The sequence below is a fragment of the Artemia franciscana genome, chromosome 5 (genome assembly GCF_032884065.1).
Source record: "Artemia franciscana chromosome 5, ASM3288406v1, whole genome shotgun sequence".
Classification (NCBI taxonomy): Eukaryota; Metazoa; Arthropoda; class Branchiopoda; order Anostraca; family Artemiidae; genus Artemia; species Artemia franciscana.
In genome coordinates, this window is record NC_088867.1 from 27,646,372 (window position 1) to 27,671,033 (window position 24,662).

Consider the following 24,662-nt stretch of genomic DNA (forward strand, 5'->3'; position numbering starts at 1 on the left):
ATTTTGAGAAAAAAAGGAGCGGGGGAAGAAGCCTAATTGTCCTCCGATTTTTTGTTACTTATAAAGGCAAATAGAACTTTTAATTTTTTACGAATGTTTTTATTAGTAAAAGATATACAAAACTTATAAATTAGCTAACGTAACGAACTTTTGTATTCTCATGTTTTTATCACATATATGAGGGGGTTAACCCCCTCGTCAGTACCTCGCTCTTTACACTAAAGCTTAAATTTTGTCCCAATTCATTAAGAATTACCCCTGAATCACTAGAGCCGTAGAATAAATAGTTGAAATTACTAAAAATACTTCAACGTAAAGAGCGAGGTATTAGGAGGAGGTAAGCCCCTCATATGCGTAATAATTTCTGTTCTTTTTAAGTTTTAAAGCTGCTCCTTACTTCTAGTTGAAAAAACTTTTCATATTTATTTTTTAATTGTTTTTTTTAAATAATGCTTGAAAATCTTGCGCTCCTTTCATGGAAAAACCACTCCCCCCAAGCAAAAAATCCCCCTGAAAACGTCTGTACACTTCCCAACAACCATTACTATATGTAAGCACTGGTCAAAGTTTGTAACTTGTAGCCCCTCCCACGAGGACTGTGAGGGAGTAAGTCGTCCCCAAAGACATAGTTATAAGGTTTTTGACTACGCTGAATAAAATGGCTATCTCAGAATTTTGATCCTTTCATTTTGGGAAAATAATTAGCGTGGGAGGGGGCCTAGGTGCCCTCCAATTTTTTTGGTCACTTAAAAAGGGCAATAGCACTTTTCATTTCCGTTAGAATGAGCACTTTCGCATCATTCTAGAATCACGTGGTCGATACGATCACCCCTGGAAAAAAACAAAACCAAAACAAACAAACAAATAAACACGCATCCGTGATCTGCCTTCTGGCAAAAAATACAAAATTCCACATCATTTTATATAGGAGCTTGAAACTTCTACAATAGGGTTCTCTTATACGCTGAATCTAATGGTGTGATTTTTGTTAAGACTCTATGACTTTTAGGGGGTTATTTCCCTTATTTTCTAAAATAAGGCAAATTTTCTCAGGTTCATAACTTTTGATGAATAAGACTAAACTTGATGAAACTTATATAGCTAAAATCAGCATTAAAATGCGATTCTTTTGATGTAGCTATTGATATCAAAATTCCGTTTTTTAGAGTTTTGGTTACTATTGAGACGGGTTGCTCCTTACTACAGCTCCTTGCTCCTTGCATTCGTTACCACGAACTGTTTGAAAAAACTATAGCTAAACGGGCGTTCCGAGACAAAAGAGATGTTACTGAGCAATCAAAAAATATAAATTATGTACTTCTTGTCCTGTTCTTTCATAAAAGAGGTCATAGGTATTTTATCCAGATATTTTAAGAAGATTCTGAAACAACAATTTCTTGCTTTGTATATAAAGGGAAAGATAAGTCTTAAAAATTCATGAATGAGGCATTTACGAGATCCCTTGCAGTCGTGGTAGCTGCTATATAGGCGGGGTATGAGACCCTGAGATCAGACAGTAAATCAGTATGCATCTAATGAAACTTGACTGAAAAAGAAAAGCTAGGAGATAATGTTGAAGTGTCTCTTCAGGCATTTCAAAATTTTGAAAATCCTTCTCATCTAATTCCCTCGGACCGAATTAGAATGTTACCACTGATCCATAAATCTTTGAGGGAAAAGTTTAGACAGCCCCTTGAAACAACAAATTTCCTTAGCCTTAATAGAGATGCGAGTAAGTAAGGCTAATTAAAACTTGGCCCCTAAAATAGAAGGCACTGAAGAAGCATGTATTCAATCTTGTTCCTCCAGCAAATAAAAAGAAAAACAGAAAACAATCTGTCCCATTAAAAACAAAAAGGACTACAGTGATTTCAGCCCTTTAAATATAGGCCGGCCCATCCTCCTCTTTTTCAAGTTTTGTATTTTTGTCAAATGTCTCTTAACTAAGCATAGGGTCATTTGAGAATCGTAAAGCCCATTCACGAAATTAATTGTTTACGGACCATCGGGGAATCCAGGTTATTGAGGGTCTACTACACTTCAGGGGGGAAAAGGAAATAGGTAAAATACTAACGGCCTCGTGTCCAGGAGCTAACTGAACGTTTCCCCCGCTTACTGAGCAGGACATAAGTATCCCTCCATCCATTGAAAAAATTTCTAGATAGCCATCCTTCAGAGCTGCAAAGCATGTTCCAGAGAACCTCGTAGAAAACGGTGAACCAGCAGATAGACCTTGGCATTTAATATTATCAAGCTGTTCAGATAGGCAGTTCCAAATAATGAAGCCATCAGCAGTTAGAAATATGAAGTTTCCATTTAAACCAAATGCGGATTTTATGTTGGCTGTGTTTATGTTATCCCGAGTCTCCCAAGTAAACGCTGTTGCTCCTGAAATTTAAAACAATATGTGCACTATCTACAACTATGACAAAAGAAGTATTAAATCCTCAAGAATGGGATAATTGCAATGGGACACTAAAATAGATGACAAACTGACATATCGACGGTATACTCTTTATCGCTCAAAGGTCTTTCTCGGCAAAGGTTGGAAATAAGTTAAATAAATATAAGTTACAAAAATAAGTTACAAAACAAAGATTAGATAATAGTTTTAGCATAGTCTAATTTTTAAAATTCGCATTACCATCACTTGATGCCGTGAATACTGGTAAACAATCATATAATTACATAAGATGTCGGCACGACATTATATTCTTTCGAAATGAGCCTGTTACATAAGATAGGAAATATTATCCTTTACCTCAGCCACACCAGTGGGAGTCTAGAACCGGTACCTCACGGCATCTAACCCACTCTAGTTCTGCAAGAAGTGTCAACAGCTTTAGTTCAGCTAACCAACACCAACCAGTGTATCACTTGTGAGCTATATTCTAAAATTATCTATATTTTACAGTATATTACTATCATAAAATTACTAAAACTGTATTCGAAATTAAAAATGAATAGAATATATACAACAACCAGATAACAATAATAATACGAAAAATAAGTTAAAACGCTGGGGATTAATTTATCCCTCTCGGCACACATAAATCTTAGTCTAACGCTGCAGTTGTTTTGGTCTATGCGGTCAATGCTAATGGCACAACATTTCGTTTTGTTTAATTACTTTTCCAATATACCACCCCAATTCATTTTATTACGATAAAGTTTTAAGAATTGAATTTATACATTTTACACGCGTTTATCTCCCGCCAGACTAAAGAATATGGGATTTAATTTTATAAAAACTCTAACTAACCATTGCCAAAAACGATGGATTTCACTAGTCCTAGTGTGAGCTGAAGTGAAGTTTTTTTAGTCTATGTCGGAGAGAAACATCTTAAGGTGTTTGGGACAACTTGTTCCATCAAGTTTTTGTTTCTTTAAAACCATTTTTTACTTCATCTGGAAGATCCGTCCAAGCCAGCAAGCACCGGTTTAAGGCTAAGTTAGACTAAACTAAGTTCGACTAAAATCCATAAAGTACTAAATATGTCCAATAATTCCTCGGCCACAGCACCAAGATATATCCCTGGACTAAAAAAAAAAAAAAAAAAAAAAAAAAAAAAAAAAAAAAAAAAAAAAAAAAAAAAAAAAAAAGAACACTTTCCCATGATTGCTCACTACAGTTACAAGCCATTTCTGTTCATTATTCCTACATGCGTGCCTGATTCTGTTTAAGTTCGTAATTTCGTTTTCTGCGTTTGAAACTAAGGCAGAAGAAAGGTATAAAATATTCCTTCTACATTTTAATAGTACACTAATTGCTAAAGAAATTGAAGAATGGCTTTTGTTCCTTCCTTAGTAGCAATATTATAAAGTTAGCTCATGACAAGAAAATTAATTTTCAAAATAAGAAAGATAAAATTTTGTTTCAGTACCGATCAAGAATATTTCAAGATTTTATGAAAACAAAATCTATCAGTATGTTTCTTTTTTTTATTCACTTATTTATTCGCTTATAAGATGCATTACTTCGAAAAATTAGAGGGGTGGGAAACTTCCTTGTTGTTGTACACGTTAGAAAAACACCGGATACAGTTCTAATTCCGAGAAAAAACAAGCATTCGGCGCAAAATTATCCAAAGGTACAAATCAAAAAAGTAGGCCTACCAGACTTTTTCTGAAGCAAAATCATGACAATATATAGTTCGCAAGAAAATATTTAGAAGAAATTGGAATTTATTGGAAGAGTGTAAAGAGGGAAGCTTGGAATAGATTGGGATAGAGCAGGAGCCTCCGGAGCTTGATTAGCCTCAGACGGCTTCGTGCTGCAGTGATTTGTTAGCAATAGTAGCAGTATTTGAACCAGAGTCATGCAAGGATTTCCAATAAGTATTATTGGATGCACAAAGTATGCCCTTAACCCATCTCCAACTTCAACTTCTCAGTGGAAAGGTTAGCATATTGCATACCTTTTTGGTACCTAAAAAGGTACGCTGAGAAAGTACCTTTTAACGCGTGTTGCACCTACGCATGTTGCAGCTAATTCGAAAAAGAATCGTTCAAGAATTCTCAATCTGTATGATTGGAAAGCAAAACTAGCCTGTTCCCCCCCCCTCCTAGATCCAGTACAAAACTTCTGTTAAATGTCCCGATGACAAAGAGTTTAGGGACTCCGTGTCTCACGGCTTCACAATATATACGGACTCCGTCGGGCACCGCTAGGACACTTACCATTACTTCCAGCTAAATTTAGCTTACATCTTAAAACCTTTTCAGGTTGATAATAGTAATCTAGGTGTCTCTCCTCTTCTCCCATAAAAATCCAATCGGATTTATACCCACCAAATTTATAATTAAGAAAAAACTTTGGTTGATATACAATCAATATTTTAGTAGACAAATCAATTAATTGGAATTAATAATCCTTGACCCCTATTCCTTCCCCTCTGCAAAAAATGATTTAAAAAGGCCAAGCTCGGTAACTTATTCTAAAATTCCAAAATTTGTGAATAGCACCTTTTGTTATATGTTCTAATGATGAGAAGCTAGAAATCAAAGTTAGGCCTTTTCCTGTTTATTTCCTGGCCCAAACCTTACATGTACCAAAAGTTTCAGATAATTCTATAAATTTTGGAAATTCCACTTAGAAAAAAATAGAATTTGGGAATTTTCAGATTGACATAATTATTTGCAAGAAATTTTAAAAATATAGAATTTTATCTTAGAACTCAAATAGACAATTTTACACTCTACACAAGCTTAGTGTCAAATGATAGATCATAAGCTTCTTTTCAGACTAAGCATAGTTTCGTTTTGCTTATTGTTTAGTCTATTTCAGCATATTTACACTTAAGTTTTTAGATTGGGAACCTTTTCAAATTTCCCTGTCTTACCATTACCGAGCTATAGGCCTACATGACTGATCACGAAAAAAAACTACAAAAATAGTAGTGTCGCTCCACATCAGATTAGATTAACCGAACACAATCTCACCCAGTCTCTACCTTAAAGTCTAAATTAAAGACTAAGGAAACCGAACTTCAAGACTTACCTTCAAGAATATTTTTCCCGTAATAAACTTTATCGTCAGTAGAAATAGCAGCAAGGTATATGTTTCCCCCGGCTTCGACACATGCAAGATCCTTAATAGATATACCTTGATGACATGACACCAGATCAGTTTCGTATATGTTCCAGGCATAGAGTTCGTTATAGACAGTAATAAAAAAACTAAAAAATAGAAAATTGATGAATCGATTTATATGTTGTAAAACAAATGCTATTTATATTCAATGGTCAATTATTTTGGTAAATATTCAGTATAACTAGAAATAACATAAAAACTGAAGAATAAAATTTTCTTTTTTCCATAAATATTCTTGTCTTTGTCACAATCGAAAAAATTCAATTGCCTTTGAAGCAAAGTTTCTCAAAATCAACATAAAGTCCCTAAAACTAATTCCCGATACAGTTTGCCTCAAATATAATAATAATTGATCTATTGCCCTCAATACATACACTGCGGAAAAACGGAGTAAAATAAAAACCGAAAAAAACTTGGAACCAAAATAGAACCCCTTAATTCAGGTTCTAACTTTGCAAGATCAGGAAACAATTTTGAGACTAAAATGCAATAAAACGCTTAAGGCAACGACTTTTAGCATAAATTCTAGGTAAAACTTTGAAAACAAAACAGAGCCTATTGAATTCAGTTAAATCCTATTTGATTCCGTTTACTGCTGCTAAGAATGCAAACTATATGTTTTCTTTTGACACTTATTATTTAACCAATAATCTCAGCTTAGGATACGGTTCATGGATAGCCAATGCACTAATTCATACACAAGTAGAACTTGCATCACGAGTTCACTTAAAAATAGCATTCTAAAATATAGAAACAACCCACTCTACTGTTAGACTGTTTACAGACTAGTTCCTGAGTTGAAGTTTAGTAAGTATAATATCCGCCCCCCACCCCCACATTGACCTGTAGTATATTATTTGAAAAAATTTGAATTCTTTTGAAAAGAGGAATACCCAATAGTTTGATCTGTGGGCATAGCCATTTCTTATTAAAAATTAAACGGTCTTTTTGCTAGGCAGTCCTATCTCCTTCTCGGCCGTGATCACGCTCATAATGACGGCCTTGGCTGTATTGCATCAACAAAAGATTAAGTGAAACAACATTTACCTGTAATTGGAATGACATACAACTCTGATGACCTCTATTTTACTTAAATGTTGATTATCTTTAGTTGATCCAGTAGCAACATCGTAATATATTGCTTCGCCCTTGTTATTTACAGCAACAATGTAAGTACCATCTTCATTTGTTGCTATAGTTGTTACGTGCCCAAATTCGAAGTGGAGAAAGACTTCTGATACCTTGAAAAGGAAGCAGATCAACATAATGCTATGAAGGCGCAAGGCATTAGTAAATATAAGCTATAACAACACAATTAAGAAATGTAATATAAAAAATCTACTATAAATAGTAATTAGCCAGACATTCAACCTAAATAAAGTTCTGTAGCTAAGCTTTGCCTCTGTACTAGCTTCATATAACTAGGTAATAAAACCTTCATATTACATATAAAAAACATGTAAAACAAATACAAACCTTTGTATAACATAATAAAACAAAAACAAAATTTACACGCACAAATCAACTGCTATAGATTCAGGGAGAATAACTGATTCCAACATATATGCAATATAGCTACATACAAAAATAGATTTGTATTCAGGTTCGACCTAATACAAATCGAAATTATCAACTACGACTGCAGTTGATAATTTGGGCTCAAGCTCGGGCCAATGACCCTCTCATGCTTGTCACCATGACCTCATACTTCCAGTTATTTTTTTGTTATTTTTTATTTAATCTCTTTCAAACAGAGGGCTGATGAGGCTCCAGTCTCTCATGTGTTTAGGATAACTTTTGTACATTTTCCCCATTTGCGTCGCACTTTACTTCCACGTGAAAGAACTTTTTTTTTTACTCGATTTCTGCACGTTTTAATTCCCCTATAATAAGCAAACAATTGAATTGACAGAGAAATTGGTAAAGCCATGCAGAACAACTGACTGAACAAGTGACTCCAGGACGAGACGTACCACCATGTGCGAATGTGCCTTTGGATATTGGTTTTTTTTACGGATTTTAGATACATCTAAATCGAGTGACTTTTGTTGATAGTATAGGATATCATACATTTTATTTCCAAACAAATGTCCTCTTTTCCCCTTTATGCGAATTTTTTTCCCACTACTATTTATAATGTCCCTTTTTCCCTTTATATAAATTTGCTTTCAGCCGCACTTTAAGTGTGTTGATTTTGCAAATGACGACTTAATCTTTTCTCATTGAATTTGTTCTTCGGATGCTGGCAAATTGAATTGATAATTAATCCTTTTAATTGTTCCACAGAAAGAGGCAAGTTTACCCAGTTTTCATTTGGGCGTTTAGAGTTCACTTCACGTTAAGTTCCTCTTGAGTTCATGTTTAGATTTTTGTTGCCTGAATTCACAAGTTGACAATTAAAAGCGAATTTCTTTTCTATACACTGCGACTGGTTATTCATTTTCCAAGTTAGGTTGAGGAAAGGTTTTTTCTATTCTTTTTTTGAGAACTGAGGTTGTCAGCTTTGTCGAAGACCTTTCCAAGAGGTAGGGTTACTGTCAATGCTGTCAAAAATTTTTAAAGATAATGAGCAAATTCGCTGACTTGCTTATAATACTGTATTGTACAACCCTTAACTTATTTAGAGTTGCTTTCGAAAATGTTGAGGTCAGAAAAAAATGTTGTTTTTTCATGCAGGTCAACAATTATCTATGACCTATTATTAGTAAAGATGATGGATGCAATGAAAATATAAAAGTAGAACTGCAAAAGCACAGGATGTTTTTCCGCATTTGAAAAAAATCTAGACGAATAGGAAGATAAGTCTGCGAATTAACATTTGAACATTGGAATGTGATCACGACAAAAGTCAAGTATAGTTCTGAACCATGGGCGCTCTGAAAGGCTGAAGAAGATCTATTAAATGCTTTCCAAATGAATCGCTTAAGGAAAGTTTTATGTTCTGGTTTAACTGACCGTACATCAAACATTAACCTGGACGAAAATGTGGTTTCACTTTCTAGGACTATTATAACAAAAAAGACTAAGATGGGTATGTCACGTTCTACGGATGGAGGAGGACAGAATGCCAAAGACTGTGTTTTTTGGCCATCTGGGACACTGGCGTGATTTCGACAAAATACTGGGGAGGGGAGGGGGAAGTTGGAACCAATTCTCAGATCAAGTGAAAATGACAGTGAAACCTGAAAAATGAACCGTATATTACCATAAAGACAAAGATATACTTCAAGGATACTTGAATTATGCAGGCTTAACTTAGTTTTAACAATATTTTTTGCAAAAACTAAATTTCAGCCGAGGGGGGCAAACTGAAGTCTGGGGGATCAAACTTGGGTCTGGAGGAAGATTGGATCTGGAGGAGTAGGGCGTATCCCCATACTCCATAGCAAATTACGGCCTTGATCTGGGGCCAAATGAAAAGCAAGTTGTCCCAAAAAAAAGCCCGAAGACTATGTCAGACTTAGCTATGTCAAACTTAAGCAGCTTGGCACTACATTGAGTTATTAGTAGAAGTAGTAGTAAGTAGGGGGAAATTATTATTGTAGTTTGGTAATTATTTACATTTAACCCCCTGTCAACGGCATGATATGACGTATTTTGTTTATAATAGAAGTAAAAATAAATTATATAAAATTTTGGTTCACGACCATGTTGATGCATGACAAGAGATAATAGAAGATATTCCAGTACGTACTTCTTGTTCCTCGATTGATTTGACAATTAGTATTTTTCCAGAGTGTGTTAAGATAACAACAATATCCGACGTTGTACATAAAACTTGCTTGGGTTTCAGTGAACCCAGGTTCTTCAATGGTTTCGGCGAAGGATGCGACTCTTTGAAGTCAATTTTTGAGAGTCCACTTTCTTTATTCAGCACAGAATCCTGGAAAAAAAAATACAATTCATCTGTTAGGCAACAATACTTATTACATGTCAAGTAATGTATAAGCCTTACAAATTTCAAATAGATTAAATCCAATTTATTAGTTTTACATATTGCTTTCTAAATAGATTTAACCGTCAAAGCAATTGACATACACTCGACTAACTTTGTACGATTGTACGACTATCATCTGAAAACAAGATTTATTAGCACTATGAAAAATAATTTGGCTGTACAGCATTGAAATATTTTAATAAAAGTGAATTTGAATAAGTTACTACATAATAATTCATACAGCATTGAATTATTTTAATAAAAGTGAATTTGAATAAGTTACTACATAATAATTCATACAGCATTGAATTATTTTAATAAAAGTGAATTTGAATAAGTTACTACATAATAATTCATACAGCATTGAATTATTTTAATAAAAGTGAATTTGAATAAGTTACTACATAATAATTCATACAGCATTGAATTATTTTAATAAAAGTGAATTTGAATAAGTTACTACATAATAATTCATATAGCATTGAATTATTTTAATAAAAGTGAATTTGAATAAGTTAATACAAAATTTACCTATGGGTATTCTCCATACCAAAATACATAAGAAAATCCCCTTCCCCTTGGTACAATATAAGTATATAAAATTTGATCATAAAGTTATTTTCAAAAAATCTATCAAGATTTCTCGGTTTGAAGCAAGAATTTACATAGGAGATCCTTCCTAAAAACAGCAGCAACACGCCAGTTGACCAGATTACTTATTCGAAGTTACAAACGGCAAGTAAGGAGCGACTCGTGTTAAAAGCAACCAAAACTCCGAAGAAAATGCGCTCTGATATCAGTATATGCATCAAAATAATTGGCTTTTATGATGATCTTAAATATATAAAACTGATTCGGTTGCCTACCAAAAATTACAAGCCTGAAAAAATCACAAGTCTGATTTTTTTAAAAGTTGTGAAATATCCCCTAAAATGGGAGATATCTTGATGAAAATTATACAATCAAATTCAGCGCACTTAAAAACCTCAATGCAGAGGTTTCAAGTCCCTAGCTACAAAATGCGAAATTGTGCATTTTTCGAGAAGGATGTCCACAGGTACGCGTTCATTTGTTTGTTTGTTTCGGTTTTTGCTTCATAGGAGATAAATTTAACCAACAGTTATACATTGCCCAGACAGTGCTCATTTGAACAGAAACTCAAAGTTCTAGTACGCTTTTTAAGTAGCAAAAGAGATTGTGCCATGGCAAAGTGGAATTCTCTGCCATATTGAGGCATAAAACAAAATTTTTGCACTATGACAACCACAAAACTATAGAGTGAAACTCTGAGATATCCAATCTATGTTGAACAATCCAAAAATATATTTGAAACTCTCGGTTTCACAAGTCACAATGTCAGGTGACGCCCAATTCCCTCCTTAAGTTGCCCGTTGTTTATACAAAGATTAAATTTAAAAAAAAACAAGTTTTTTCAACAGAAAGTGAGGAGCAACATTAAAACTTAAGATGAACAGAAACTATTACGTATACAAGGGGGTTACTCTTCCTCAACACCTCGCTCTTTACGCTAAAATTTTTCAGTACTTTTAAAAAAAGCTTTTTATTGTTCTAATTAAACGAACATAATGTTTAAGCAGTCATTCTTATAAAATTAGGACATAATTCAGAGTTTAGCGTGAAGAGCAAGGTTTTGAGGAAGAGCAACCCCTACATATACGTAATAATTTCTGTTTGTTTTAAGTTTTAATGTTAATCTTTTCTTTCAGTTGAAAAAACTTAATTTTTTATTTAATTTCTGATCGTTTTTTTAAGTAATGTCAGGAAGTCTGTCTACAACTCCCCGGAAAAATCCCTCCTCCCCACTTATTTATTCTCTAGACAATTCAATCCTGATGAAACTTTTCCCCGGACAGTGACCCTTAGCATCTTCACGCGTAAAATTGAGTCGGCAAAGAGAAAGCACGACACAAGAGAAATTTCGTATAGGAATTCTGGCAAATTCCCCCGGTGTAAAACTTCCCCTGAAAAATTCACTCTCGGGGAACTTCCCCCACTATGGAAAATCCCACCAACAGAAAATTTCCTCCCCCCCACCCAAAAAGTGTTTACATACTTCCCGATAACAAACATTACACGTAAAAAATGGGCAAATTTTTAACTTAGACCTTTCCCCAAGGGTCCCAGGTTCCCATCCCTCCCTCTTGATAAATATTTGAAGGGGTACAATTTTTCAGGAATGATTATCATTACCGACGCATTGTTATACAAACATCAAATTTGAAAGTAAAAAAGAGGCTGAAGTAGGGAGTGTTAGCTTCCCAAACATTTAAGAGGGTCGTGGATCAAACAGTTTCTACGAGCAATATGTAGGTCATGTGCGACCCTTATCAACAGAAGCGGAAATAAAGAAGAAAAAATTTTGATTACAATACATGCATAAGGTATTAGAGGGCACTTTGTATCGAATGAGTTGTCGTATAAAATTTAAAAAGGGCTCCTTCGATCAGAAATTGAAAAGGGCTAGTGCCCTTTTAAATAAAACACATGCAATCAAAGTTTTTAGATAGTCTTTCTGTTCAACGTGGTTTGTTGTCGTAGAAGCTTCGAAAAAGGCTCATTCGATTGGAAATTAAAGAGGCTAAGGGCCCTTTTAACAGTCGAAATGATTGGAGGGCAACTAACCCCCCTCCCGTTCCCACCCTTTCCCCAAACACATCCAATAGAAATTTTGAGACAGCTATTTTTTTAAGTGTAGTTATAAGATCCGAAAGTTATGTCTTTGAGAATGACAACCCCAGAGCCCTCAGGGCGAAGGTTGTAAGTTTTGCCCTGGGGCCATGTAAGATTTTTATAGAAAGGATGGTCGTCTAAACTTCGGAGGGGGCTAATTCAATTGGTAACCAGAAGTTCTAGTACCATTTGTAAGATTCAAATTGAACGGAGGCAGAATACTCCCCCCCCCGACACACACAGACCTTGTATTTTACCAACATCCATCTGATAGAAATTCTGAGACGGTCATTTGTTGTCGTAGAAACTTCAAAAAAGACTCATTCAATGGGAAATTGAAGAGGCTAGTGCCCCTTTTAATGTTCAAAAATGATTGGAAGGCAACTAACCCCCCTCCCACGCCCAAAATTTCCCCCGCCCACGCCCACCATTTCCCCAAACACATATTTTTTGAGACAGTCATTCTTTTAAGAGTACTTCAAAGGTCCGGAAATTTATGCCTTTGAGGATGACACCCCCCCCCCTCCACCGAAGCCTTTAGGGCAAGGGTTGTAAATTATGCCCTGGGGGCACATAGGGTTTTTCGAGGAGGCTCATTGGATTGGTAATCAGAAGTTCTAGTACAATTTTTAAGATTCGAATTCATGGGAGGGCGGATAACCCCGCCCCCCATACACACAAAAAAACACACACACACCTTGTATTTTTCCAAAAATGCATCTGATAAAAATTTTGAGATGGTTGAGACTTGTTGTCGTAGAAACTTCAAAACACTCATTCCATTGGAAACTGAAAGGGCCCTTTTTAATAGCCAAAAGTGATTAAAGGGCAACAAGCCTCCTCCCACACCCATCAATTCCTAAAACACATATAACCAAAACTTTGAGATAGCCATATTATTCAGCGAAGTTGAAAGGTCTGTAAATTGTGTCTTTGAGGATGATACCCCCCTCCCCCGCAGCCCTTAGTAAAAGGGTTGTAGGTTAGACCCTATGGGGATATAGGGTTTTTATGGAATAGGTGGTCGTATAAGCTCCGGTGGGAGCTCACTAGATTGGAAATCAGATGTTCTAGTTCTCTTTTTAGAATCAACGTGATCGATGGCAGCCACCCCCATCGTCCAAAGATCACATAACAAGATCTTTCAGGTGGACAGAATCCTCCGGAGTCTGGGAATAAGGGTTGTGAGTTATGCCCCAGGGGTGTATAAGGTTTTATGGAATGGGTGGCCGTGTGAGCTTTAGAAGAGGCTCATTTGATTTGAAATGTGGAGATCTAGTTTCCGTTTAAGTGTAAAACATTATGGAGAGCAACTCGTCCAACTCCCTGGCATCCTCTTTTTCCCAAAACACATTCAATTGAAATTCTGAGAAAGTCATTTTATTACCAATAGTCCTAAAATAAGATAACAGTATCTTTAGGGTGTACACAGTCCCTCACGGCCCATGGGCAAGGGTTGTAAGTTATGTCCGGGACATCTAAGGTTTTTATGGAGCGGATAGTCGTATAAACTTTGGATCGGATGGAGCTCACTTGATTGGAAGTCGGAGGTTTTAATGGCCTTTTTAAGAGTCAAAAGTGAATGGAGGGCAATCAGCCCCTCCCCCCCCCCTACCCAAAGCCCATCATTCACAAATCATATCCGTTCAAAATTTTAAGAGAGCTATTTTATTCAGTATTGTTGATAGGTAATTATGCCTTTGTAAATAAATGAAACTCAAAACGAACAGAAATTATAATAAATAGCTGAATCACAGTCAAAACGAGCAGAAATTAACATAAGTAGGTCTGATAATCGCCATGCCTTCTCAAGACGAGGAAATAATTTGCGGTTTACTAAAAACAAAATACGTTTTAAATATTGTCAGTTTTTTACTTTTACAAATAAAAAATTAACCAAACTTTAAGGAATAAATATCAGTATATGTCAATTAAACTGACAATCCATGGTCATATGTATTTTTGTTTGTTTTTTTTTTTCAGTAAAGCGCACATTATGTTCTGGTTTTGAGAAAGCATGGGGATTATCAGCCCTTCTCATTTTAATTTTGCTCGTTTTTGAGTTGGATTCGGATATTTTTTCGTAATTTCTGTTTGTTTTGAGTTTCATTTATTTATTGATAGCAATTTGTGGTAGTTTTACGCTTCAGAGATTATTTGACTTTATTTCTCCTCATTTGTGGCTTAGTGGAACTCTTTACTTTTCTTTGAAAAACTTGTTCTGTGGAAAAAGATTTTAAAATTGATTTCACAAAAAGGGGTGCAATCTTAAAGAAAATTATACATGAAATTCAACAAGTACCAAATCTTCGAGGCCAAAATCTACAAAATGCGAAATGAGCTCCTCGAAGTACTGGTTCTGTAAAGGTAAAATTTTGATTAGATGGGTAGGATTTGAGGGGGTGGTAGACATCCCCATATTAAAGCAAACCCAAGATAGGATAACAAAATGAACAGAAGTTAAATATATAAGAAATAAGTTTTTTGCAAACGAAAGCAAAGTGCGCCGTTAAAATTTAAAAACGAATACAAATTATTCCGCGTATGATAGACGCTATCCTCTCCCTAACCTCTTGCTCTTTTCACTAAACTTTAATTTATGTACATAATGCTTTAAGAACGCTGCTCAAAAACAAGAGTAATTGGAATGGGATAAAACAAATTTGACAATACTTCAGGAATGAAAGAGCTTATTCATGCGCATTTGCGCTAAACAATGAAATGTTCCATTAAAATGTTTCAAAAACATTCCGTAAATAGAACATCTCCAGTCACTAATTAACTAAGTCTGTGACGCTCACAAATGCTTTCTGTAAAGCATTAAAAAACTTAAATATGTAGAGCAAGGGGTTAGGGAGAGGGATGTCCCCCATATACACGAAATGTGCTATACTTCCATTGCCGTTACCTTCTAATGCTTATTTTAATACAGTCGTCACGGCTACGTCACAAGGGATGATATACCGCTAGTCCTGTACCGCACTAATTAGTTTTAAGGTGTTTATTATACCTTTTTTTGAAAGTCTCAAGAGAATGATTTTCCAGGATTACGCCTATTGGGAGGCCATTCCATATAGCGACAGATCGTCGAGCGAAGCTTGTCTTATATTTTTCTTGGCAGGGTGTGCCCTGCGTAAGGCAGTTCTGTCGAGCTGTACTTTGGCTAGTTGATCGCAAAGCCTTTATTCTATCTGGAATAAGTCATGACACCTCCTCAGACAGAGGGCAATGCATGTATCTGTAGAACACCGACATTGAGGCCACGTCAAATCGATTACTGTATTTTGGTTTTAGCTCACTACTGTTGCTGGTTATTAAAATCGTCAAATCGCTAGGTCGGTTACTGTAGGGTATTACTTGTGCGTTGCACCATTTTAGAAATTTAGACAAATATATTCAATCTTGAAATTAACAAAGTAAGAAAAGTCAAAACCCGGCTCACTTTTCTTTCCTTTGGCAAAACATCTTGTATCTGTTCCCTCATAAGCCCATAATCCCCATCCTTTGAAAAAGCATAGCATTTTCATACTATAATTTTTGTGAAAAAACAAGCTTATGTGTAAAGTGACCGTTTGTCTTCAGCTCTGACCTACTATGTGTTAAGTAAATTTTTACTTTAAAATTTTCACTACAAATTTTAAGTAAATTTTTACTTTAAAAAAGTCAGTCAGTTCTGATAACTGTGAGGTATGATTTTTTTTTCTGATTCGTCATTTTTTGTATGCACTTTGACTTACTTAACTTAAATCTCTTGCTCAGCAGCGTCACTAGCGTAGAGGGAACCAGACGTCAGCGCAGTTAATCGTCTCCAGAGTGGCCAGTTTTGGGCGAGGGAAGGGACTTCGCTGGGGTCAATGCCCTACGCAGTGAGTCGATCGCGGATGATATCCACTCATCTCATACGTGATCTACCCCTGGGGCGTTTCCAGCCGTTTGCAGTTGGTTCGAAGTCGAATATAAGTCGGACAGGCGTTTTAGTGGGTAGGCGAAGTAAATGTCCGTACCAACACGACGAGCAGGACTCAAGCTGTATGAAAACGGGTGGTAATTTAAAGGACCACAGGATATCCATGTTCCGTAACCTGTCAAGCCACCTAAAGTGTTCGATTTTGTGGAGGTGTTTTGTCTGGACAGCATCTATCTTCACCATCTGCGACTGAGTCAAAGGCCAAGTCTCTGACGAGTGCAACACAACACTTGCTGCCGAGGCAGAGTAAATACGAGCTTTCGTGAGACGGTTGATCTGGGCTTTGTGGAATATTGTTCTCAGAAGACGGCCAAAACAGGCGTTCGTCTTTGTCACCCTTTCTGATATCTCTGCATCTACAGATATCAGATGCACATTTATGCTTCTTTAAGTTTTATCAAATTAAAAAACTTAGTTTTTCTTAAAGTTTCTTAAGTTTGTATGAAGAGTTTTCAGATACAGAGGAAGATACAGGGTTGTTTTTTTTTTTTTTTTCTTGGAATTACCGGCGCATATAGGTTGAAACCCACTATGTGTTCAACTTATTTTTTAATTGGCTCCGTTGCTTGTTTGATGGGTATGTTTCATGAATCAATCTAATATCCAAAGTAGATTATTTCAGGTTTGTTTTCCTTGTGCTATTTCGTTATGTAAATTTTCAGCAGTCATAGAGATCATTTTCGTTAACATTAAACTTTATCCATCTACTGAATTACCTATAATATATTCGCTTAGCATTTCTTTATAACTGAAAATGAGCTCTCAAGATCGAAGGTTTTTAACAATTTCATACTAACGAATCCAGCAATATATGAATGAGACAAGTATCTTCTCTTTATGGTGCAGGTTAAGAGATTATGGCTGGATATAAAATAAAACAAGTTAGTGGGGTTAAGAGCGCCACTAACACGTTTTTGCCACCAAGACATTTTGGACTGTTTGAAAACAGAGCGGCGTCTATGATAGAGGCAAATGCATTAAATTGCAAAATAATTTTTGATATTCTTTGGTTGGCAAAATGTTACAATTGGATTTTTAATATAATAGCCCATCGTATCCCCACTAATAATTCTACCGACATATTTTTACACCCCGGCCACCAAGAAAGTTCTGACTATTTGTAAGCAGAGGGATGTCTATAATAGAAGCAAATGCTTTGGATTCTAGAATAAATTTTTATTACTCTTAATTTTTTAGTACTTTTAATATTTCGTATTTTTAATTTTTTTTTATTACTTTTATTTTTTTTTCCCCGAGTTTATCTTAAATAATAGGCTACCTATTCCTACAAATAACATGTATGTTTGCTGATAAAAATAATGCAGAAAATTTCCTAGTTTGAGTAGTGCCTTTGATAGTTCTTGCTTAATTGTTAAAACGAATCCAATACATAAATGAGCAATATATGAATTCAGCAACATATGAATGAGACAAGTATCTTCTCTTTATGGTGCAGGTTAAGAGCTCATGGCTTGACATAAAATCACATGTTTTATAGGAAACAAAAACCTTAAGTCTCGTCGTACTAGTAATGTTTACTTCACACTTGGTCTGTTTTAAGCCTTTTCCATGTCGACTCATCGTTTCTTTAAGTTTTATCAGAAGTAAAAATTTAGTTTTTTCTTATAGTTTCTTAAATTTTACCACATTAATAAAGAAAACACATGAATGAAACTACAGCAATTTTTTTTTTTTTAGCTTTAGCAATGAAAGTTTACTAATATAACTAGTGATAAATACTACCAAAAAAAAGCTTTTGTTCTTTTTAAGTTTCTAACTGTCTTTCTATTTTCTGCTTGTGAGTTTTTGTATTTAGATTTTATAAGTATCTATTGGTATGAAGTATATGCATCAGAATAAAATAGAGCCAAAACGTATTTTGTAATTTATGTGTCAATCCTTATATTAAGGGAATATCCCTATGATCAAATTCGACAAACTATTTTGACAATAATATACAGAAAAAAATCAATAAAAGATTTAATAAATTTGATATCTGAATTAGATTAGATCAAGAAAGATCTAATAAACACATACTAGTTGTTGATGCTTCATAAGCACCATCTTTATTGTCTGCTCCATTGCATATTTAATTGTTCTGGACTTGTAATTTTCTATTAATTTTTGGTTTAAGCAATGGTCTAAACTTTGTAATAGAGCTTAAGCAATTTGATCCTTCTGATGTAGACATTCTTGGATATGATCATATCTTGATAAAAAAAATTTCTTATGCTAAATTTTGTTCTGAGAGTTTGTTATTTTAAATAAAAGCATGTCGAAATCATTTATAAAAAAAAAGAGTGATGTACACTTTTAGTTTTAAGATAGCTACTTGGCTGCAAACTAGACGTTGGGATAATTTATTTTTCAGCTTCAGAATGTTAAAAGACAATCTATCCGGAAACTGGTTTAACGCGGTTACTTATACGCAGTAACCGAGTTGAAAATTATGATAGAAGAATGTCCAAAAATTGTTTCTGTTCTTTCTTTTTGTACACTTTCATTAAAAAAAAAAGTAGATAATAATCACTGTTACTGATCAAATTTTACGATGAATATACCTACCTAAAAAAACACACCTAACCTGATGGAAGAATACGAACCTTAAGTCTTGCCTCCCACGGAGGCAAATGAGAAGCTGCTAGACGGTCCAAGTGAGCAAGCATGACTGTGCAAGCGTCATCTATGTCAACAATACCAAACGGATCATCTGGCATTTGAAGGTAGCGCAAAAAACAGATTGTTGGGTTCGGCTGAAAAAAAAAATGTTGACAATTATAACTTATACTGTCTATTTTCATCTCCTTTTATTTTCTTTGTCCAAAACAACATTTTTCACGAATTAGGACTTAGCTTGCTTTGCGCTAAATTATTATCCGATTTCTTTTTTCAAGGCGTACCCCAACAGTCGAAATTAACGAATTTGTTTAACAATAGAAACTATTTCTTGTATTTTTATCAGCTTATCCAGGACAACTGAGTCAAAAAGAAATATCATTCGTAGCTTAAAATTGAATTTCTAGCTGGGCAAACTTTCGAAAGTTACAATTAATACTGGAGCAAAGGATAAGCTCTGCTTTCTTTTACGGTTGAAAAGATAATAAAATTCAAGAGGCATGCGAGGTACCATTCCTCTACCTCAGCCCCAAACGCAGGAAATGAAATAGTAAATTCAGCCTAAGTCACAAACAGAAATAGCTTGCAGAAAAAGATGGAGGCTGTTCCGCATTCGCTAGAAAATCCTCGATTTCCGGATCTTTAAACGTATCAATATATCCTTAGGGAGCCGCTTCAGATTTGACCTTGTGGCAAATAAGCCCTACATTAATATAGCCTATTAATATAAAACAAAAATAGTATCAAACTATTTATTGCACTTCAATCAATGACATACAAGATACAACTAAAACTAACAAAGGATTGCACCCTGCTGGATTATTTCACAAGATGACTTCTTCATCTGACGTAATTAATTGCTATATCGAGTCGGTTTTAGCTGTGAATAGGGGAATATTGAATATTACAACTAGCCTAGATAAACACACTTTTTTCCTCTGAATAAATGAATTCTACTGTCTCATTAAATTGTAATAAAAGGATTTGGCTCATCTAATCTAGCTACTTCTCCTTAAACCAATGGCTTACAAGTTAATTGCGTACAGACTAACCAATGTCGTACAAAATAAATCAACGGCTTACACAATACCACCGAGACTAGCAAAGAATAGTGCTATACTGGATTATTACACATGATGACTCTTAGGACACCTGCATCTTGTGCAAGTGGTTACTATAGCAAACACGTTAGTCACTTTAAAACGGAGAAAATTTAATACTACAATCAATTTAAATAAATAATATTTCTAAGTTTAATTTCAAATTCCTGTCTACTTGCTTGTAAAGTGTTTTCACTCGAAAACAGAAATATGGCTAGAAGAAATATAATCTTGGCTGGAAACTTAACACAATCCTTCCTAATATAGATCATAAATCGTCATTTAGTTTCCAGTGTATCTCTTCGAGGGCCTCTGCCACCTCAAGCAGTATATAAAATAAAATGGAAAAAGGTACAGGCAAAAAAAGGTGAAATAATACTCTCTTCCATGGAAAATTATTTTTTAGTCTTTTTTAAGACTATTTTGACAGTAAAGACGTGTTAAGTAATTATTTCCTCAATCGCTCTCAGTTTTTTAGACTCAATTTCTTTTCTTTTGGCTTATAGTTAATGTAAATAAAAGGAATAATGAAAATAATATGAAAAAAATATATATAAGCAAATTCAATGCGTTATTTTACGAATTTTCAGAAAAACATGGATTTATATTATTGTAGTGTGTACTAAAAAAGAACAAAACCGAACTTACTATATAGTCATCTCCTAAATCTTCAATTTCATCATTCCAGGCATCTTCATAAATAGTAGTGGAGCTTCCAATTCGTTCAAAACGTTTCAAGGAACAAACGAGAGCAGATAATCCATTCCGACGGAGTCCTCTATTGTCTCTCCCTCTTCCACTACCTTCTTGTATTTCCAGGAGTAAAATTATAACAGAGAGAATATCGCTCAACAATCCTCGTTGAATAGCAAGTTCAATAAGGAGTGCAATGGCAGTATGTTTGTCTTTCGAAGGAACACAACCCATTGCCATCTGTTCACTGTTTAAAGGAAAACGTAGTACAGATGAGCAAATTATATAAAAAATTAAAATTGGGTTGGTCTTTGATTATATTTTAGAGCCACAAACAATTACAGTGAAGCAAGTTATAAGTTCCTATTTACAATTCAAAAGCAAAAGGGCTTTACAGCTGAACTTTTTTCTCTCTTTTTTCTTTTTTTTTATTATAGTGAATTGAAACAATGTTATATGTATGTGTTTTATTTACCTGTTTCACTCCACGTTAACCGTTTGGTCTTGGGTGAATCTTATTGATTTTTGTATGTAAATTGTTATTGTATGTATGTAATTGCTTAGCATGACTGTGATTAAATTTAAGCAAAAGAAATATTTTTCTTTAAGCAAAACAATTTCAAGCCACCCTTATAATCACACTACCGTACTATAGAACAGACAGGACATCCATGGAACTATGTGTAAGACTTGGATCTACGATGAACTTCCAAGTGGACGAAGCGATAAAAAGTGTTGTCAGGCTGGGAATTACTGACCAATGGACTAAGAGACAACAGTTACAAAGTCGGAAAACTAAAATTCACTTTAACGCAGCCCTAGGATAATATCATCCCAATGACATAACGAACAAGGCAGTTTTTGATTGTCATAAAAAAAGAAGCATGAAATAGAGCAAGAAATCGCACTAACGCATCAAAATCAAGCAATAATTTGCTATAAAGATGGTTCGCGGACCAACGAAAAACAGAGTAGTAATTCACCATAATGCCCCTGATATAAACGAAGAAATTACAAGTTGTCTCTTAAGAGAATTTGCAATGGTCTTCTAGGCTGAAATGATTCGTATAAAAGAGGCAACATTAAATAGTACAGGAACGCAGGAGCTATGGCACAGGAGCACTTGTGTCATACCAGATAACCAAGCATGTCTTAATACTGTTGAGAATATTCAAAGCAGACAAAAAGGCAAACTGGAGTGCAATAAAGCCTTAAACAGACTAGCATCCAATAGTAACCGTATTACGTCGATGTCAGGCCTGGGATAACTAGTTGACAAATGAAGCAACTTGTTATGGAGCGAAGTATTGTATTCCCATTTCTTGGAGTTGCTGGCAAACTGCTATAAGGAGACGGACCATGGAGAGAGTGGAACAGAATTGGCACAAAAACGATGATATGTAAAGAAACAGAGGAATTAATTCCAAACTTTAATCCCATACCAACCAAACATGTTCTTAGACTTAAAAGGTCCGAAACGCGAATTTTAATAGAAGTCATCACAGGAATTGGGAATTCTCAGAATCATCTCAATAGAACTAGAAGAATTGATTCTCTATTTTGCCAAAAATTTCAGATGGCTGAAGAATCATGAAGGGATCTAATAGAAGAATGTCTAACCCGGATTACCGGCTGAAAATATTTTATAAGTTGCATGTTAAGCTTGAACATGTTGTGGTGTAGGATAGCAAGGAAAGTAAATAATAAGGATGAGAAAAATTTTGCCCGTAGCAATAATAAAATAGATAAGTTTTTTTTTAGCTGCTGAAGCAATAAACCGCTGTGGCGTGATTTGTGAGCTTAGTTTGTGAGTCCTCCTACACGTATATTAATAATGAAAAAAAATTTAGTAATAATGAAAATGAGCCACTCCCTTCACAGCCGAGTTGAAAAACGCAACTAAAGACATCTAAAATAGCAACAAAATAATTTTGGCATAAATCAAACAGAATTTCAGATATACTTCAGCTATATTTGCGAAGCTGAAGCCTGGAAACCGCAACAAGGGCAATCTAAGGAATCGAACCAGTTGTCATAGCAGATTGGGACACAGCTCCTTTGACTGTAGCCATTAAGTGAAAAAAGAAACGCCTGTACAACCAAGTACTTTTTTGCCATTTTGTGCCACAATGCACCAATTTTGGCTGGAGTACGACCGAACTACTTTTGGGCGAAAACTTGGAGAACCTAGACGTAATTAAAACTATTCAAGAGCCTTATAAAAAACCAGTTAATTTTGTAATAGATACCAATGAGTATGGGTAACTTATAAGAATAAAAACTGGCTGCAGTGTCGGCAAAAAATATCAACGCTATGTAGCGTTTGGTCATACTTGGTAATTTTCATGCTTCGTAAATCGTTATTTTGTCAGAAACAGAGATCAGACAATTATTAGTACACTAATTTTACCAACTAAAAACAATTAATATTATAAGACTTGTTTCATAGTCCCCCTCCTCCAGGCCATGGAGCCTTTGTGGGGATTTGTAAATTGCAGTATTATTATTGTGTTTTTATACGAAAATAAATCTATCAATCTATCTATCTTAATTAATTATTCTTATTATTAGACTGAAAAAAATGCCAAATGTCAAGCGTCGCTAGATGGCAATGAAGTTTTTTTGTCGACACTAGTGTCAGTTATCACATTTTAAGGGATGTCTGAGGGGGACAGGGAATTAGCCCTGTAGTCCCTCTTATTTTCATTGTCGAATTTATGTTTCATTGACAGCAATTAGAGAGAAAAGTGGTGGGAGTGTTACCTTTCTTTGGTATTTTCATTGAAAAATACCCTTTTTTGCAATCTCTTAGAAAAACGAAATTGCTGCCCCACCCCAAGATTTTCAAAATACATTTTGCCCCACTCCCAAAATATTTCTATGAGTTCGTGCCACTGAACTCTTTCTTACTTTTTATAGGCTGGGAACTGTCTAATTCAATGAAAGTCGGCCCTCATTCTATTCTGAGTTGATCTGACTAAGCTGTATTTGCTTCACTACCGACAAGGAAGTAAACAGTTTAGTTTATTAATTTTTTAGATTATTTTGCCAACCCTCATATTCTTGACAGATAAAAACATCAAATTTCTTATGAAAACTTCGAGGTTAGTCCTATGAGCCTTTTGGGACTAAGATCTGTTTTACAAGATTATTATCAGTAAATTGTGAAAAATATGATTAAGAATATAACTATTAGGTGATAAAGACTTAAACTACTTTAACGATTTTCCCCCAACTTAAACCCAATACTCAGTTTTAATCAGCCAGTATGATTTAGGTTGAAAGTATCCAGTTGTCTTTGTTAACAAATCATGCCTAAGGTTTTTTTTATTAAATTATTTGTTAGTGCATCTAACTTTAAATTGTACCATCTGATGTACACAAAATATATTAATTATTCTTGTAATTTCCATGAAACATAAATCTTAACATATAGCACTCAGAAATAGCTAAGTCATTGCTTTTCCAGTATCGTTTTTGAAAAATTGGAATGCAAGTCCTCGGGGGACTAGGGAGGTTCAGTCTCTGAATTATACTTTAAAATTATAAAAACGAAAAAGTGAAAATGAAGTTCCTACCTCGGAGAAATTAACGTCCTTAAAAACTTAGATGTTCGCTCAACAATATCTAGCCAAATAGGATTAAAATTTTCTTCGTGAAAAAGAGATGCCTCTGGTAGCGAGCTTAGCACATCCAATGTTTCATTTAGAAAATCTGAACAAAGGTCTGAATCCTCTCCTATAAATGAAGTAAAGGAATATATACTATACCAAAAGGTATGGCATAGGCACTGGTATAGTAATCTATACTATCCCTTTGGTATACTATACCAATCTATAGTAAAGTAAAGGTATGTAATAGTAATATAGCAGGGAAGAAGGAGGAAATAATCACAGCTCTTATTTCTGTATACTCATCTGAGGGTAGCGTAAAAATTCTACGACCACATTCTGAACCAAGAACACTTAATTTGATTAATTGCTAAATGGATCTTTGTTTGGATGTTCATATCTTTAAAACATTTCTTTATCAAACAATTATGCCTTTTTTGCTGTCAATTAGGAG

General features: G+C 34.8%; 1 protein-coding gene across 1 annotated transcript in view; it reads right to left on the bottom strand.

Annotated features, from left to right (window-relative positions):
* LOC136027197 (probable E3 ubiquitin-protein ligase HERC2) overlaps nt 1-24,662 on the bottom strand; it is a gene marked incomplete in the record, with an annotated part of 290,251 nt that overhangs the window by 243,804 nt on the left and 21,785 nt on the right. The window contains 7 exon segments of the mRNA XM_065704213.1: nt 2,075-2,388; nt 5,501-5,679; nt 6,641-6,834; nt 9,288-9,476; nt 18,792-18,941; nt 20,553-20,844; nt 24,176-24,335. Of these exon segments, the coding sequence (XP_065560285.1) occupies nt 2,075-2,388; nt 5,501-5,679; nt 6,641-6,834; nt 9,288-9,476; nt 18,792-18,941; nt 20,553-20,844; nt 24,176-24,335 (1,478 nt within the window).